The 13,879-nt window shown below is 41.5% G+C and overlaps 1 protein-coding gene across 2 annotated transcripts in view; it reads left to right on the top strand.

The window, feature by feature from the left end:
* The first annotated feature begins 7,744 nt into the window (after positions 1–7,744).
* Positions 7,745–13,879, top strand: part of RPRD1A (regulation of nuclear pre-mRNA domain containing 1A) — a 43,845-nt gene continuing 37,710 nt past the window's right edge. For both annotated transcript variants that reach the window (XM_018070071.3, XM_018070072.2), the window contains exon 1: positions 7,745–8,079. In XM_018070071.3, the coding sequence (XP_017925560.1) occupies positions 7,929–8,079 (151 nt within the window). In that variant the 5' untranslated portion in view covers positions 7,745–7,928. The remainder of the gene's footprint in view (positions 8,080–13,879) is intronic.

Here is a 13,879-nt window from a genome sequence, read left to right as displayed (position 1 = left end):
GGGTTCTGCAGTACAAAGAGTAAAGCAAAAAACTGAGGAAATTTCACAAAGAGACACCAGGATGACTAAGATGAGACACAAACAGGGACAAAGGACCCGTGTTTCTTTGGCTTGATGAAAAGAAGGATATAGAAGGATCTAATTTCAGTCTTCAGTTACAGAGAAGGCAGCTCTATGCTCTTTTGGAGGTGCATAGGGAGAGTTTGAGAAGCTATAAATGAGTTTCAAGAAAAATAAACACATAGGAATGAAATTGTATCTGCTATTTCTAAACCACTAGTGACACCTAGTTTCCAAGAAAAATACCAGTAGCTACATTAGCACTGCAACTTAGAAAAATGCATCAGATTGCATTTAGAATGATACAGGTTTGGTAATTTGAAAGTTCTGCATAGCATAACCCCAAATAAATAGACCTTGACAACAAAACCTTGTGCATTAAATCTCTGCTCCAATGAAGAACACAGGCCTCTCAGCAGAACACACTACTGAGATGTTTCCATGTCTGTGTCTGTGCCGTCAGGCTAAATCATGGACTTTTCATTGAGAACTGAATCCCTGATTGTCTGCATACTGTACATAGTGATGTGCACTTGGACAACTCTGGGGTGGTACCATCTGGCTCCTCAGGCAGGAAACCTTGGACTTGTCATGGAAGCAGCTTACTCAGTCCTATTCTCACAGGCATGAGAGATACCATTGAATCAGGTCTGGCATGACCTGCTCTGCTATACAGTACTCCAAAGACACTAGAGTACTGCGAAGGCCACGAGCCTCCTATCCCTCACACTGTGCCCAGTTCAAATTAAAACAAAAGCAAAGCAAATGCCACACTGGGTACTGGAGGAAAAGGTTGTATTCTCCTTCCTGGGACAAGACCAAAGATCTGTCAAATGTGTTGATTTGGAAATTATGTCTCTTGGGGACATAAAGTTGCAAGTATGTGACACAGTTTACAGTTTGTGACAGCCAGAAGATGGAAAACATCAGACGATGCCTGTGAGCAGTCACAGTTTCCCACCATTACTACAGTACTCTCAGCTACAGCATCCTTATCTGCCTTCCAAACTTTCCTGTTCCCTGCTCATCATTTGCTAAGAGAAATAAGAATCCCACTTCCATAGAAATGAAGGGGTTTTCCTTGAACTAGGCAGAAGCTGTGGTCAGATGTGATAGGATAGGAGAGTCACTTAGCAATAACACATATGGTGGCCTTGGACCACTATCAGACCATGACAGTGCATCTGGTCACCACATTACAAATCACAGATGCCTGAAGAAACATGGACTTTCCATTGCGTTCACAGCTTACTCCTGCACACAGCTGCTTATCCATCACCAATTCTGACATGGTTTTGAGTCAGATATGGCAAAATGATGGCACAGAGAACAAGTACAGGAGAGGACCTTGTCATCAACAATGACTGGCAAAATTACTGTGCTTGAGTCATGGTCCTGAAGATGTTGCAAGAGCAAACTAAGACATCCTATTGCCTGCACAATCTTTCTTTTTTCATAAACCCTCTTCATTTATTGTTCTTTTCTCAAAAAGTGGGCTCAAAAATATGGATTTGGGGCGAACAAATAAACATTCATTGGGAACAGCCACCTAGCACTCTGGCAATTCTCAATGTTCTTTTCAGTTTAAGGAAGTGAGAAGATTGAGTATGCATGAAAATATACATGAATTTTATCTATGGACACCTATCCATTTGAGAAAACTGTGGCTACTAAAGTAACTGATGTTTTTGACAACATAACCGACAGCTAATATGTAGAAGATACATCTGACAGCTGTGACTATCCCACTCTGCCTGCTCACTGCTCAAGTAGGACTTTGGGGGTAAGCACACTCCATAAGACAAGTACCCTCTGCATGAAGGATCACACTGACATTCAAGTTAACCTGAGGTGCTCTAAATGATAGAAGAGTAATGTTGTGTAGCTGGACAACCTACTGTGCTATGTGGATCCAACTGATACAAGCCAAGCAAGCTATGCTCTGTAGTGTGGTATGTATTTGAATCTGTACAAGTACAAACCAAACTGTACAAATACATTGCAAATGTGAATAGCATAGTATACAGACATAGTCTTGAGCATTACTCCATCATCCTCCTGTTCAAAGCAGGGTCAGACAAGGTAGTAAGAATTTTATCCAGTCTAGTCTTGAAAATATTCAAGGATAGAGACTGCGAAATATTTCTGTTCCACTCCCTGACTGTCCCTGTGCTGAAAAATCTTTTTCATTCTATCTAGTTGGAACTTCCATTTCAGTTTATCCCCATTGTTTGTCAGCTTCTCATCACGCATGTCCGTGAATTGCTCCATTTTTTCAGTTACATCCTTGTAAGAAGTGAAAAGCTGCCATTAGGTTGCACCAAAGCCTTCACTTCTCCAGGTGAAGCAAGCCTAGTTTCCTTTTTCTCCCCGTCTGGTTTCTCTGTTCCAATCATCTGATCACCTTGGTGGCCTTCTGCTGGACTTACTCAAGCATATAAATATTTTTCCTATACTAAGGGAGACCAAAACTGAGTGTACTATTCCATATGTGGTTGAATGAGTCTGGAGTAAAGGTAAAAAAGTGCTTCCCTCAGCCCTCTGGTTGTGCTTGTGGTAGTGTAGCACAGTATGCTGGCAACGACCATCTCCAAAACCATGATCTGAGTACACAGTAACAAAAATACAGTGTCTGCTTCCTACAGTTAAATGGCTTCTGGGACATTGTGTCCTCTACTGGGTCATAAAGGTGAATCATTCCATTTACTATGATTTAAAGTCAAATTTAAATTTGCATTTTCAGTAATTTCAAGAAGGTTCTTCACACAGGATGTCAACACATTGCAGTGTTTTCCTTTTCCTTGAGAGATAACATTATTTATTGTCAAGAATGCGTTTTATTAATTCTGTGCTGTGACTAAGAGCTATATCCACTCTAGGGTACATATTAATGATCCATTTATATATTGCTCAGATGTTTAAAATTACTCAGCCTAATGTTTCATGCCTTTCTGCACACCTGAGGTAATACATACCCCTGAGTGCTTTCTTGCTTAGTTACAGCACTCTCTACTAAGGAAAACTGGGACTTGATTGCATCCATACATTAATCACAGTGTATGTTTACATAATATGACTTCACTTAATAGCGTAATGATGAAGAAGCTGGATGTACATAACTGTCTGGCTGAATGCCTGACTAAGGAAAAAAGGAAGGCTTTCTACAAACATCTTTAGATCTCCACAGAGGGCCAAAGAAATCACAGAAATGCTGGAGATATTTTTTTTAGATTGTACAATGTCTTTCTCCATAATATATGGGAATGCCTTGCTGGATCATATATACATATCTCAGAGAGTGGTTTTTGTTAATCTCCTAAGTAGCAAATAATTTCTGCCTTTAATGAATTACATTAGAAGGTGAAGTGCTTAGTGCAGGAACTCATGTAAAAGCACAATTAATCAACCGGAGGTTTTTGGCTCCAGTAGGCAGCTCCTGTATGTTACTTCAGAGGGCTTCTTCCTTCCATTTAAGCTTTCTTTTGTTCTCTGTCTGCAGGACTTCACAATGATTCAACTATTATATTTTTTTTTCATCCATGCATTTATTTATTTATAATTTCTGTCAGGGATATGCCCTCTTGTTATTCAGGCGTTTAGTGCTTCTGAAGGAATTTGCAGCTGAATTACCGTCACTCAGTCAAGAATGACTTCAGCTATATTTCAAGGTGTTCTTTTTGCATATCTACAAATTTCATGTTCTTATTGGGATAAGGAAGTAGGATCATTTACACAGAATTCAGTTGTGAGATGCACAAGCATATTGTGACAGATGGAAAAATATTTTTAAGTGCGAAACTTCAGAAACCGTTACAGTGGATGGACCAGACCTGGAAAAATAAAAAAGAACTGATCTGCCAGTGTTGTATTTTTGAGATACAGGTAGCTATTGGTATGACTAACACAAAGCCTCAGACATGAAACAAGACTAGAGAAATCTCACTTTTCCTTTAATATTATTGCATCTCCTGGGTGACACTATTTGAGAAAGAGCTACAAGAAAGATTAAAATGAGAAAACGTCATCCTTATACAGAGAAATATCTGGTCTTTCCTGGTGCAAGAGCTATTTTCAACTCATATCCCACATAGCTGATGAGCAATGTTCAGTAAACCAGTAAACCAGTATATACATAGATTGTTTTACTGCTCTGTGTAGTGGTGTAAAATAAGGGTTCCTGAAAAACTTCCAGTGAAGCATAGAATATTGCTAAGGATAAATAAATCAATCAGTTGCATCTCTAAGCTTCAAGAGAAAATGACTTCTAAAGGTGACAGCTGTTCGAGGGAGTGCCCTGGAGGAAACAACTAAAGTTAAAATCGACTCTGAGACTAAGACACGTACACATCAACAAAACACGCAGTGAGATAAGAAGGCTCGGTGAACAACACAGTAGTCAGGTGGTGTATATTTTTAATGTAGCCTATACCTCTTGGATTTGGCAGGCGGAGTGTTGTTCTGTAGAGCAATAGCAGCTGATTCACACTAAACCACGAGAACACTGGAGTACAGGCAAGCCAGTTTCACCAGGGCTTTGCCCATTTTGCCTCTCTTGGCACTGTTAACCAACACAAACTGCTACCTATGCCATTCTTTTGGCCCTGCTTGAAAGATGAGAGATACTCAGTAGAGACAATCTGCCTTGATGCTGACCTCACTTTAAATTTTGCTTTTTCTTGCCTGTTTCAGAGAAAATATCTAAACCCCCATGATCCGTTACCTTTAAAATGCTTAGTGATAACAAAACGTTCCTGTCTTGAGGCAGTTTCACTGATCATGTCTCCAAGAGTACTGGGAGCTAAGCCAGTCAGATTTGCTGCAGACAGTCCAAAAAACAGGGCTCAGTGTTCTGATAATCAGTGGCAGTGGTTCAGGCAGACAAAGAGCACACATACACGTTTGTGCCTTGGAATAGTTGCTTTTGAGAGAACGCTACAGTCAAATCAAGATGTAGCATCTCAGTAGAAGCAACCTTTCTCTTTGAATTACAACTGAATAATATAAATGCTCAGATATTTGGTAAGGGAAAAAAAAGTGAAAAAAAAAAAGCAAGTATGTGGACTGATGTGTTATTTTGGTTTGATATTTTTTCACCTTTCCCAAAATGCATTGTAAGCATAGATATTTTAGACACAGATGAGTTTAAACACTTCCTATGATTCCTTCAAGGTAACAGATGTTAAAACTTCCAATTTTTACTAGGGTTAAACTCCCTTCTTATGAAAGGTTTTATGTGGATGTCCTTGGGTGAGGGGTAAAGAAAAAAAAAAATCTGCAACCTGCACATGAAGTAAGCATGCTGTACAGCCTCTTGGTGACCGTAATTACATCTTTGAACTACTTAGAGCTTCCCAGTCCCATGTTCTACAAAAACATCAACCAAGTAATTTATTCACAGTCATTGTCTTACACTCTCATGTGGCTCCTTTCTTCCAGAGTGGGAGAACATAGTGGACTACCCAGACAGAAGAGAAGCAACACAGAACTTTGTTCTTAGGAAATCAGAGGGAAGATGCTCTTATGGTTTGAACACAGGAATGTGTGGAAGAAATCTTGCTATCTGTTGGCAGCTCCACTGTTGTGGGTGTGAGTGAATTTTTTAAAGGCAGGTGACTAATGTATGAATTGTTTCGGAATGAATACTGAGGTTTTCCAAGCTCTGCAACAAATGAACCCTTCATGGTGCAATACTTCCTCTCTGAGAGTCACTTTGCTTTGAGTAAGTCTCATGGCAAATTTCCATTCACTACTTGATAAAGCATAGATTTTAAATTAGGTTACTGATGTAAACATTACTGTAAATTTTTAAATGTGCTATAGAGATTTATGGGAAAAGTGAAATCTCTATTTTGCTGTATAGTATATTATACAGTATATAACACATAAAAGATCTCTTGGTATTCAGATTTCTACAAACATTACTAAAATTCTCTACCAATTTCCTGCCTTTTCTTCCTTTTTATTTTTGTCGCTTTAACATGCAAATTTTACTGTTTGTTGCTGTTTACTTTATAGCCTAGTCTTGTACGTGAGAGAAATATTTCTTTTTCCATAGTCGCCCACAAGTTTCTCCTGCTAACACCAGAATATATATATATATACCTCCAAAACTTGGTATTTGGATGTTGGCTACTAGAGTACCATTCATATTTACTTTTCTAATGGGTGCATCTATGTTAGCTAGTTCTGTCTTAATTTTACTTCACCGGTCAATTCTACTTAATGCCAGAGTGTCCTCTGCTGTACATAGCAAAAATAGCAGTATGTTACAGGTTCTTTCATTCATGATGATCAAAAGGCACTGTATAAGTGACTCTGTAGGGATCTGTGCAGCTTCTCACTTAAATTTCTCTGTCAAAAACATTTTTGCAGAATCCTTTCTAGTTCCCCCCAAATCACTCATGCTACAGATGATTTTGTAAATAGAATTCACATTAAGACCTCCTAACACTCCCACCTCGCCCTCATCAAAGATTTATGTTTAAAGGGAAGGTTTCACTGAGAACAAATATTAGGAAAAGTGCCTAAAACCAGTCGTCTGGCACACCTTCTCTGAATGTCAGACATGAAACAGGGAGAAAACTTTATAAATTTTTAAAAAATAAAGGCTGGGAGGAATGGCTGATACCCTAGGATGCTCTGCACTGCATCAGAAGGACCTCAACAGGCTGGAGAGGCGGGCAGAGAGGAAACTTCTGAAATTCAGCAAAGGCAAGTGCAGGGTTCTGCACCTGGGGAAGAATAACCCCAGGCAGTACAGGTTGGGGGCTGACCTACTGGAAAGCAGCTCTGTAGTGAAGGACCTGGGGGTCCTGGTGGACAACAAGGTGTCCATGAGCCAGCTGTGTGCTCTGGGGGACAAGGTGGCCAGTGGTATCCTGGGGTGCATCAGTAAGAGCCAGCAGGTTGAGGGAGAGGATCCTGCCCCTCTACTCAGCCCTGGTGAGGCCACATCTGGAGTATTGTGTCCAGTTCTGGGCTCCCCAGGATAAAAGAGATATGGAGCTCCTGGAGCAGGTCCAGTGGAGGGCTATGAAGATGATTAAGGGACTGGAGCACCTCCCTTTATGAGGAAAGGCTGAGGGAGCTTTGCGTGTTCAGCATCAAAAAGAGACAACTGAGAGAGGACCTCATCAATGTCTGTAAGTATCTGAAGGGATGGTGTCAAGACGATACAGTCAGGCTCTTCTCAGTGGTGCCAAGCAATAGGACAAAAGGTAAGGGGCAGAAACTGATTCACACAAAGTTCCACTTGAATATGAGGAAGAACTTTACTGTGAGGGTGACTGAACATTGGAACAGGCTGCCCGGAGAGGCTGTGGAGTCTCCCTCTCTGGAGACATTCCAAATCCACTAGGACGCGTTTCTGTGTCACCTGCTCCGGGTGACCCTGCCTTGGCAGGGGGGTTGGCCTGGATGATCTCCAGAGGTCCCTTCCAACCCTAACCATCTTGTGATTCTTAACCTGCTCTGTGAAAGAAATCGGCCTTGAGGGTTTGCCTGGGGGGGGGCTTATTTGCATGTGCGTCTTCATGTTGTTTCCCAGGGCACAGTACAGATGGATGCATCGGGGATAGGATGGGACGGGATCCCATCGCGTCCCTTCCCGTTCCGCCCCACCCAGGGCCGGCCCCTCCAGCCCCGCCCTCCCACTCGGGCTCGGCGGAAGTGAGGCGGGGGGCGGGGCGCGGGCTCCCCGCGGGTCTGGGCCGCCGCCATTTTGTTTGGCGCCGCGGCGCTGCCGGCGGGACGGTAAAGGGCCGGGAATTGCCTGGCGGGCTCCTCCCCCCGCCGGCCCGAGAGGGCGGGGACTGAGCGAGGCCCTGCGCGGGACGGGACGGGGTGGCGGGGCTCAGCGCAGCGCAGCGATGTCGGCGTTCTCGGAGGCGGCGCTGGAGCGGAAGCTGTCGGAGCTGAGCAACTCGCAGCAGAGTGTGCAGACCCTGAGCCTGTGGCTCATCCACCACCGCAAGCACTCGGCGCTCATCGTCAGCGTGTGGGAGCGGGAGCTGCGCAAAGGTGAGGCCGGGGCCGGGTGGGCCCCGCCGGGGCGCCCTGGGGGCGGCGGATCCGGGGCAGGAGGAGGAGGCGAAGGTGGCGGCCCCCCCTGCGGCGTGTGCGGCGGCGGAAGCAGGGGGATGGCGGCGCGGGGATGCCCGGCCTGTGGATGGCAGGGAGAGGGCGAGGGTGGGCCCCAGCGCCTGGGGAGAGTGGAGCTACTGGGGCCAGGGTTCAGCCCCTGGTCTCGGTTTTTTGATGACCGTGGGCTGGGAGGTGCTTCTCCTCCCTCTTTTTCCCTCTAGTCCCCTCTCTCCTGTCTTTTCCCTCCCATTATCCCTTCCTCCCTCAGCGAGATGCCTCTGAGGAGGCTGCCCCTCGTGTTTTGCCTCCCTTTTTTTCTTGTGAAAGGAGAGAGGAAGGTGGGAAACAGGAGGGACGGGATTTGGGGGTTTTTGTTATTAATACAGGTAATTACAGGTCTTCCAAGGCGGAGCCTTTTAGGTATTGTCTTTCATCATCTCTGATAATGGTTGTTAGTTGTAATACTATTTGAATTTCTTGTCCACTCATGCCAGAAACTGTTCTTGTAGGGCAGCTGAGGATGGGAATACTCTGGAGGAAGAGCAATTTAATGTGTTCAAAGTGGTTTTTACTTCCTGTTTTTGCCAGATGGCTACTACCAGTGTTAGAATAATAATAAAAATGTGTGTTTCTTTAACTATGTTAAGTGTACATCTGCACACTTAAATGCTTATGTGGCTTTCTTTTTAACAGGAAGGAACTTGCAGCTATAGATAGTGGTTCAGGGACCGAAAGGGAGAAATGGCATGTGAAGGTTTATTTGATGTGACTAGAAAATAACTTGATCTTAAATTAATTCATTTAAGAAATTAAAACTCACTTGATAGAACTGTGCTTTGCTCTAGGAAATATTGCTGTCTTCCAATAGCTTCCTTTGGAGCCTCGCTATTATGTGGATCTTTAATGGAAAAAGTAGAAGACTAGGCTTTCAAGTGGAGAGGAAAAATAGCACTAAGCCATGACAGGACTTATGAAAGAGGAACCACTGAGTTTCATGTAACATGGCTACTGTGTTGGGTTTTTTTTAAATACTCTTTTTGTGAGAAGTGTGATCTTTTGAACTTTCAGGCAAGAGTTGAATTCTTTTTTACCATTGCCGTAAGAAAGGCTTACTTGACGTATTTCGTCTTATGAAATAAACACATTTTCACTATATGTTAGTTGCAAACTTGCTTTCTTGTTCCTGGAACAAATTAATGGATCTCCCATCTGTGTCTGAAACATTTCACATTTCTGGGCCTTCTAATCAAACAACTTGAATGTTTGAGGTGGTGTATGATGCCAGAAAGGCATCTTAAACTAATTGAAATAGGGACAGAGTTTTGGTTGCTCATCTTAATTAATGTGCACAATACTACTACATAATAATGCAGGATATTAATGCTTAATCTTTAACCTTAATTTTCCTGTTGTGCTGTTTGACTGATTGGAGAAATGAAGTCTTTGATACATGGTCTATGTGTCTGAAGGTGGCATTGAGAGGCAAGGATAACCATCTTCTTAAAAAGTCAGAGGAATGCTTTGCTTTTTCTCAGTTTTCAGTGTCTGACTTCCACTTCTAAGCCTGTTTTGAGCTTTGGATGAGCATAGCTGCCATAATTGGTTTTGTCTTGAGTTTGTCGAAGCTGTTGTCCAACTTTTGAACCTGGCATAGTTAATATACAAAGGATGTATTTTAGTTTTTCATCTCTGATAACAGTACCTGAGTTTCAAAAATGTTAGCTTGCATTCACCCAGTATTAACTTTTTGCTAATTGCATCACAGAATTGCAATATAGTCCCTAATCTCCACAGGGTGGGTGTAGTGATCTAAGTGGACAGCCTGTGGAGGATGGGAAGAAAAACCAGTGTACTGTGGTGAAGTGAGGTGCATAAACACTACAAAGCAGAATGCTAGCAATGAGGCTGTAAACAGAGTAAGTTTAAGGCTCCTGACTTGCCTTCCATCCAAGCTGTATGAACATGATTCCTCTCCTACTTGAGAGGAAAATTACCTCTATTTGGAGAAAAGGTACACAAAAATTACTGGCATTGCCAGCTGCTATTGCTAGCCAGCAGTGTACTGGCACTGAAAATTGAATCTTGCCTTTCTAAATTTTATTTTCTTTCATTGTATATCTATTGTCACCCTCATCTCCAGACCTTCCTTCCAGCTTACTCCCTTTCGGGCTTATGGAACATGGTATAACTAACTAGGTTGAACACAATATAGTGTGATGTTACATTTTTTCTGGATGCTTTCAGTTTTGGTAAAACATCACTTGAGTCAGATGAGCTTGCATGAGCCTTTCTGAACATGTCTCTAGTGATTCATGAAAACCAGTGCTAGGATCTGAGCTCTTTTGTTCCTAAGTGTTTGGTTCTGATTCTTTTATTTTTAAAATAGTTGGAGTAGAGGTGAAGAGGCAGCTTTTCAAATGCACACATAATTTACACAACATAAAGTCTTAGTGCCCTTCTGTTTACTTGGCTTAATTGATACTAGTCGGGTCTCATGTTCTGGCATATCTAGAGATCATCGGTTCCATACACCTTCATGTACAGGTTTTCTTGAAGAGTTTGTACTGAGGAAGATGATCCTGCTTTGGCTAGATTTCAGATGTATGTGAAATGTAACACTTGAAGTTAAATAGTTAATTACTTGGTAGTCATAAGCTTTTTCAGTAGTTAAGTAGTTAAGTAGTACTAATTAATTAACTTGTAATGTGGATACATCAGTCATTCCCAAAATGCAACTGATGGGCCCATTTAAACTATGTAATTTTGTGTATCCATAAAGGGAATAACTTACTGGGTATTTTTTTTAAACTGAGTAGTGGTATAATACATAAAAATTTGTTGTGTAAACCTGCAGTCAGTAAGTGGCTGCTGGGAAAACCCCTAGGAACACCTTTGAATAGGCTTTTCTGAGATGGAATCTGTTGAGAATTATTTTTTGTTACTTGCAAATCAGGTATGTTCTCTTGCATGCATCTCTTGCTGCCTGGTTTCAGGATTCTCTGAAACGGTAGGGATTTTTTACTTGTTTGTATGTTTTGTTTTGAAATGAAAAATTTCAGTTCCATAATTCAAAGCATCAGCCTTCAAGGGTGAACAATAAGTGCTTGTTCAGGAGGCTCAGTGTGCAATTTGCTGGGTACTGGGTTAAAATGAATTCTTTTTCAAAGAAAAACAAACCCCAAACTTGCTAAAAGTTTGTTATATAGGAGTTGTTATTTTAAGCTCCAGTTAGTTGTCTGTAATAATCTTTTCCTGTCATCTCATTTTCTGTTGGCTTTTCCAGGTCCAGCTCTGTCACTTGTTAGGTATTTATGTCCTAATGATATTTTAATAATCACAAAATATTCTGAGTTGGAAGGGACCCAGAAGGATCATCAAGTCCAGCTCTTGGCTCTGCACAGGACGTTGTCCTGTTGTATCTTTAAACCTAGTTTCAGATTCAAGTATCTGTTTCCTCAGAACCTGATGTGGCATCTCATTGATTAGTCAGCCTCAGAAACTGATGCTGATCATCCCCCACCTCCCTTAATCACTTACCCTCTTGTTTTGGCTGTCATCTGTCACCCCACCCGTGTCACACTGATCACTCTTCCCTGCACAGCTTATCTGGGTTAGCAGCTCTAAGACAGCCACAATTGTGTAAGTACATCTGGGCTGCTACAGAGGGATGGATGTATTTTTTAGTGCTCGACTCTGACAGTTTACCTGCTCTTCCAGTTAATATGCCTTTTTTTTTTTTTGGTTTTGTGGTGTTGAAGTCATTCAATGGTATGAGAAGCTACTATGCTTTGCTTATTTAGTTGTTTGTCTGCAACTTCTGCTATTGGGACATATGCTGGTGTATGGATCCTCACTCAGTATAGCTGTTGGCATTGATGCAATATGTTTTCCTGAAGCTAGTGGCTGTTGTGGCAGCTGCTGAAATTTGGAAGATAGAGGATTTTAGTAGGCAAATTGAGAAGGCCTAGCAACACTGAAAGCAGATTTGAAAGTTGTATTGCATTTAAATTACTCTGATACTCAAGTCAACTGCTTTGAAGCACAACTACAGCCAAAACTGATTGCAGTATATTGCCTTGCAGATGGGAAGTAGATCACAGGAAATAAGTTCCTGATTTGCAATTATTTTCTATACTATGTCGTGTAGCTTTTTCTACCAGAAGGGATCTTTCTGTACTGGTGATTGTAAGGTTATTTTACTTAATGGTGCTATAGTGTCATTGGCCCATGTGAGAGAATAAATAGATTCTGTTTTAATTAAAAGAAAGAAAACTGTGGCTTCCTGACTTTGTTGGTTAGTAGGTGTTCTTGAGGAGACCAGTAAGAATACTTAAGACAGAGGTGCTTGTGGGTGCCTTCCTACCTATCCACGTGAATTTTCTCATCTATGCCAAAAGGTTTGGAGATCATCAAATAACAGGCAAAACTTTAGGTGAATTGGAGTAATTGAGTCAGGTTAGAGAAACCTATTTGCTACACACATGATTTAAAAAACGACCTACAGTTAGGAGCAACAGAGTAGCAATATAAGAGTATAACTATTGAAAATAGTTATATTTGGATAGTGCACTCCAAATATGTATTAGTGCTGTATCTCGAGACCTCATATTTTACCTGTACGTGCCTGTCTTTTACCATTCTGATTCTGAATACTTAAGTGTAGCGTCTTTTTCTTGTCCTGAAACTGTTGTTGCCGTTAATTCATATCCATCTTGGCATTGTACTAGCCAGGCGAGCCAATGAAAGAAATTGGTTTGTTTCATGTGTTCAGATAATTCAAGATACACCAAGTGCAGTGGGGAAGCTTCTGCAGAGTAATTATGTTGGAATGGTTTCCTTGGTCTGTGACCAGCTTTCTGCATCCCCTGGTAATTTGATGCTGATGGCCTTTTTCCCAGAAGTGTCTGTGTGCTGTGTTCTCTTTGTTATTGGCCTCCAAACTCAAAGTCCTAGTACTTGGACTGTCAATCCAAGTGGGCAATCCCATTCCCCTCTTTGAAAAGAAAACACAGCAGTTATCAAACCTTGGTAAAATTCACCAGGAGAATCAGGCGACTGTGCAATGTTGAACACTTAGTTTAACTTTTTCTTAAAAGAAGGTTAATGAATTTTAAGTGCTCATTGTACAGTGTGCCTTTTATGGATTATGTTATTTTTAAATTGTCCTTTCTGGTGGCAGCCTCTCAAGTGGCTTTTTACAGTCATGTTACAAAAAATGCTGCATTTCATCAGCTTGCATAAAAACTCAGGTTAGCTCTCCTCAGTGTGAAGAATCAGTGATCTTGCCCTCAAGCTTCAGTGCTGCTTGACCTGAAGATGTTTGGTTGTGTAATAAAAAGCTTGAAAGCTTGTCGAGTGTTTACAGAGATGTTGTGAACTTCTCTTGCAAAGGTGTGAAACGTGCTGTGAGACAGGAAGTGTCCTAGAGATTCTAGAAGTGATGACACTCTCCTGCATGTATGGAGACTAAAGTAATTCTAAAGCTATTGAGCCAAGTCTTTATTTGAATCCATATTACATAACATTAGTGTGCTAAATAAACTGTTTAGTCCTGATAACCGTTGTGGGATTTTAATATACTGAAGCTTATTATCTCAAAACCTCTTGTTAGATGGTATTTTCTTTCAAGGTCAGTCGATGTAGCAAAGCTGGGCTGTAGAACCTTAAAGCCTGATGTAACATTTTCAGATGGCTCAGTCAATCTATACAGTTGAAGTGAGTGAAATCTCTTATGCTT

Source organism: Manacus vitellinus, unplaced genomic scaffold (genome assembly GCF_001715985.3).
Source record: "Manacus vitellinus isolate BGI_N305 unplaced genomic scaffold, ASM171598v3 scaffold_17_pilon, whole genome shotgun sequence".
Lineage (NCBI taxonomy): Eukaryota > Metazoa > Chordata > Aves > Passeriformes > Pipridae > Manacus > Manacus vitellinus.
Note: the sequence above shows the minus strand (reverse complement) of the source record. Positions and strands in the feature narration are given on the sequence as shown.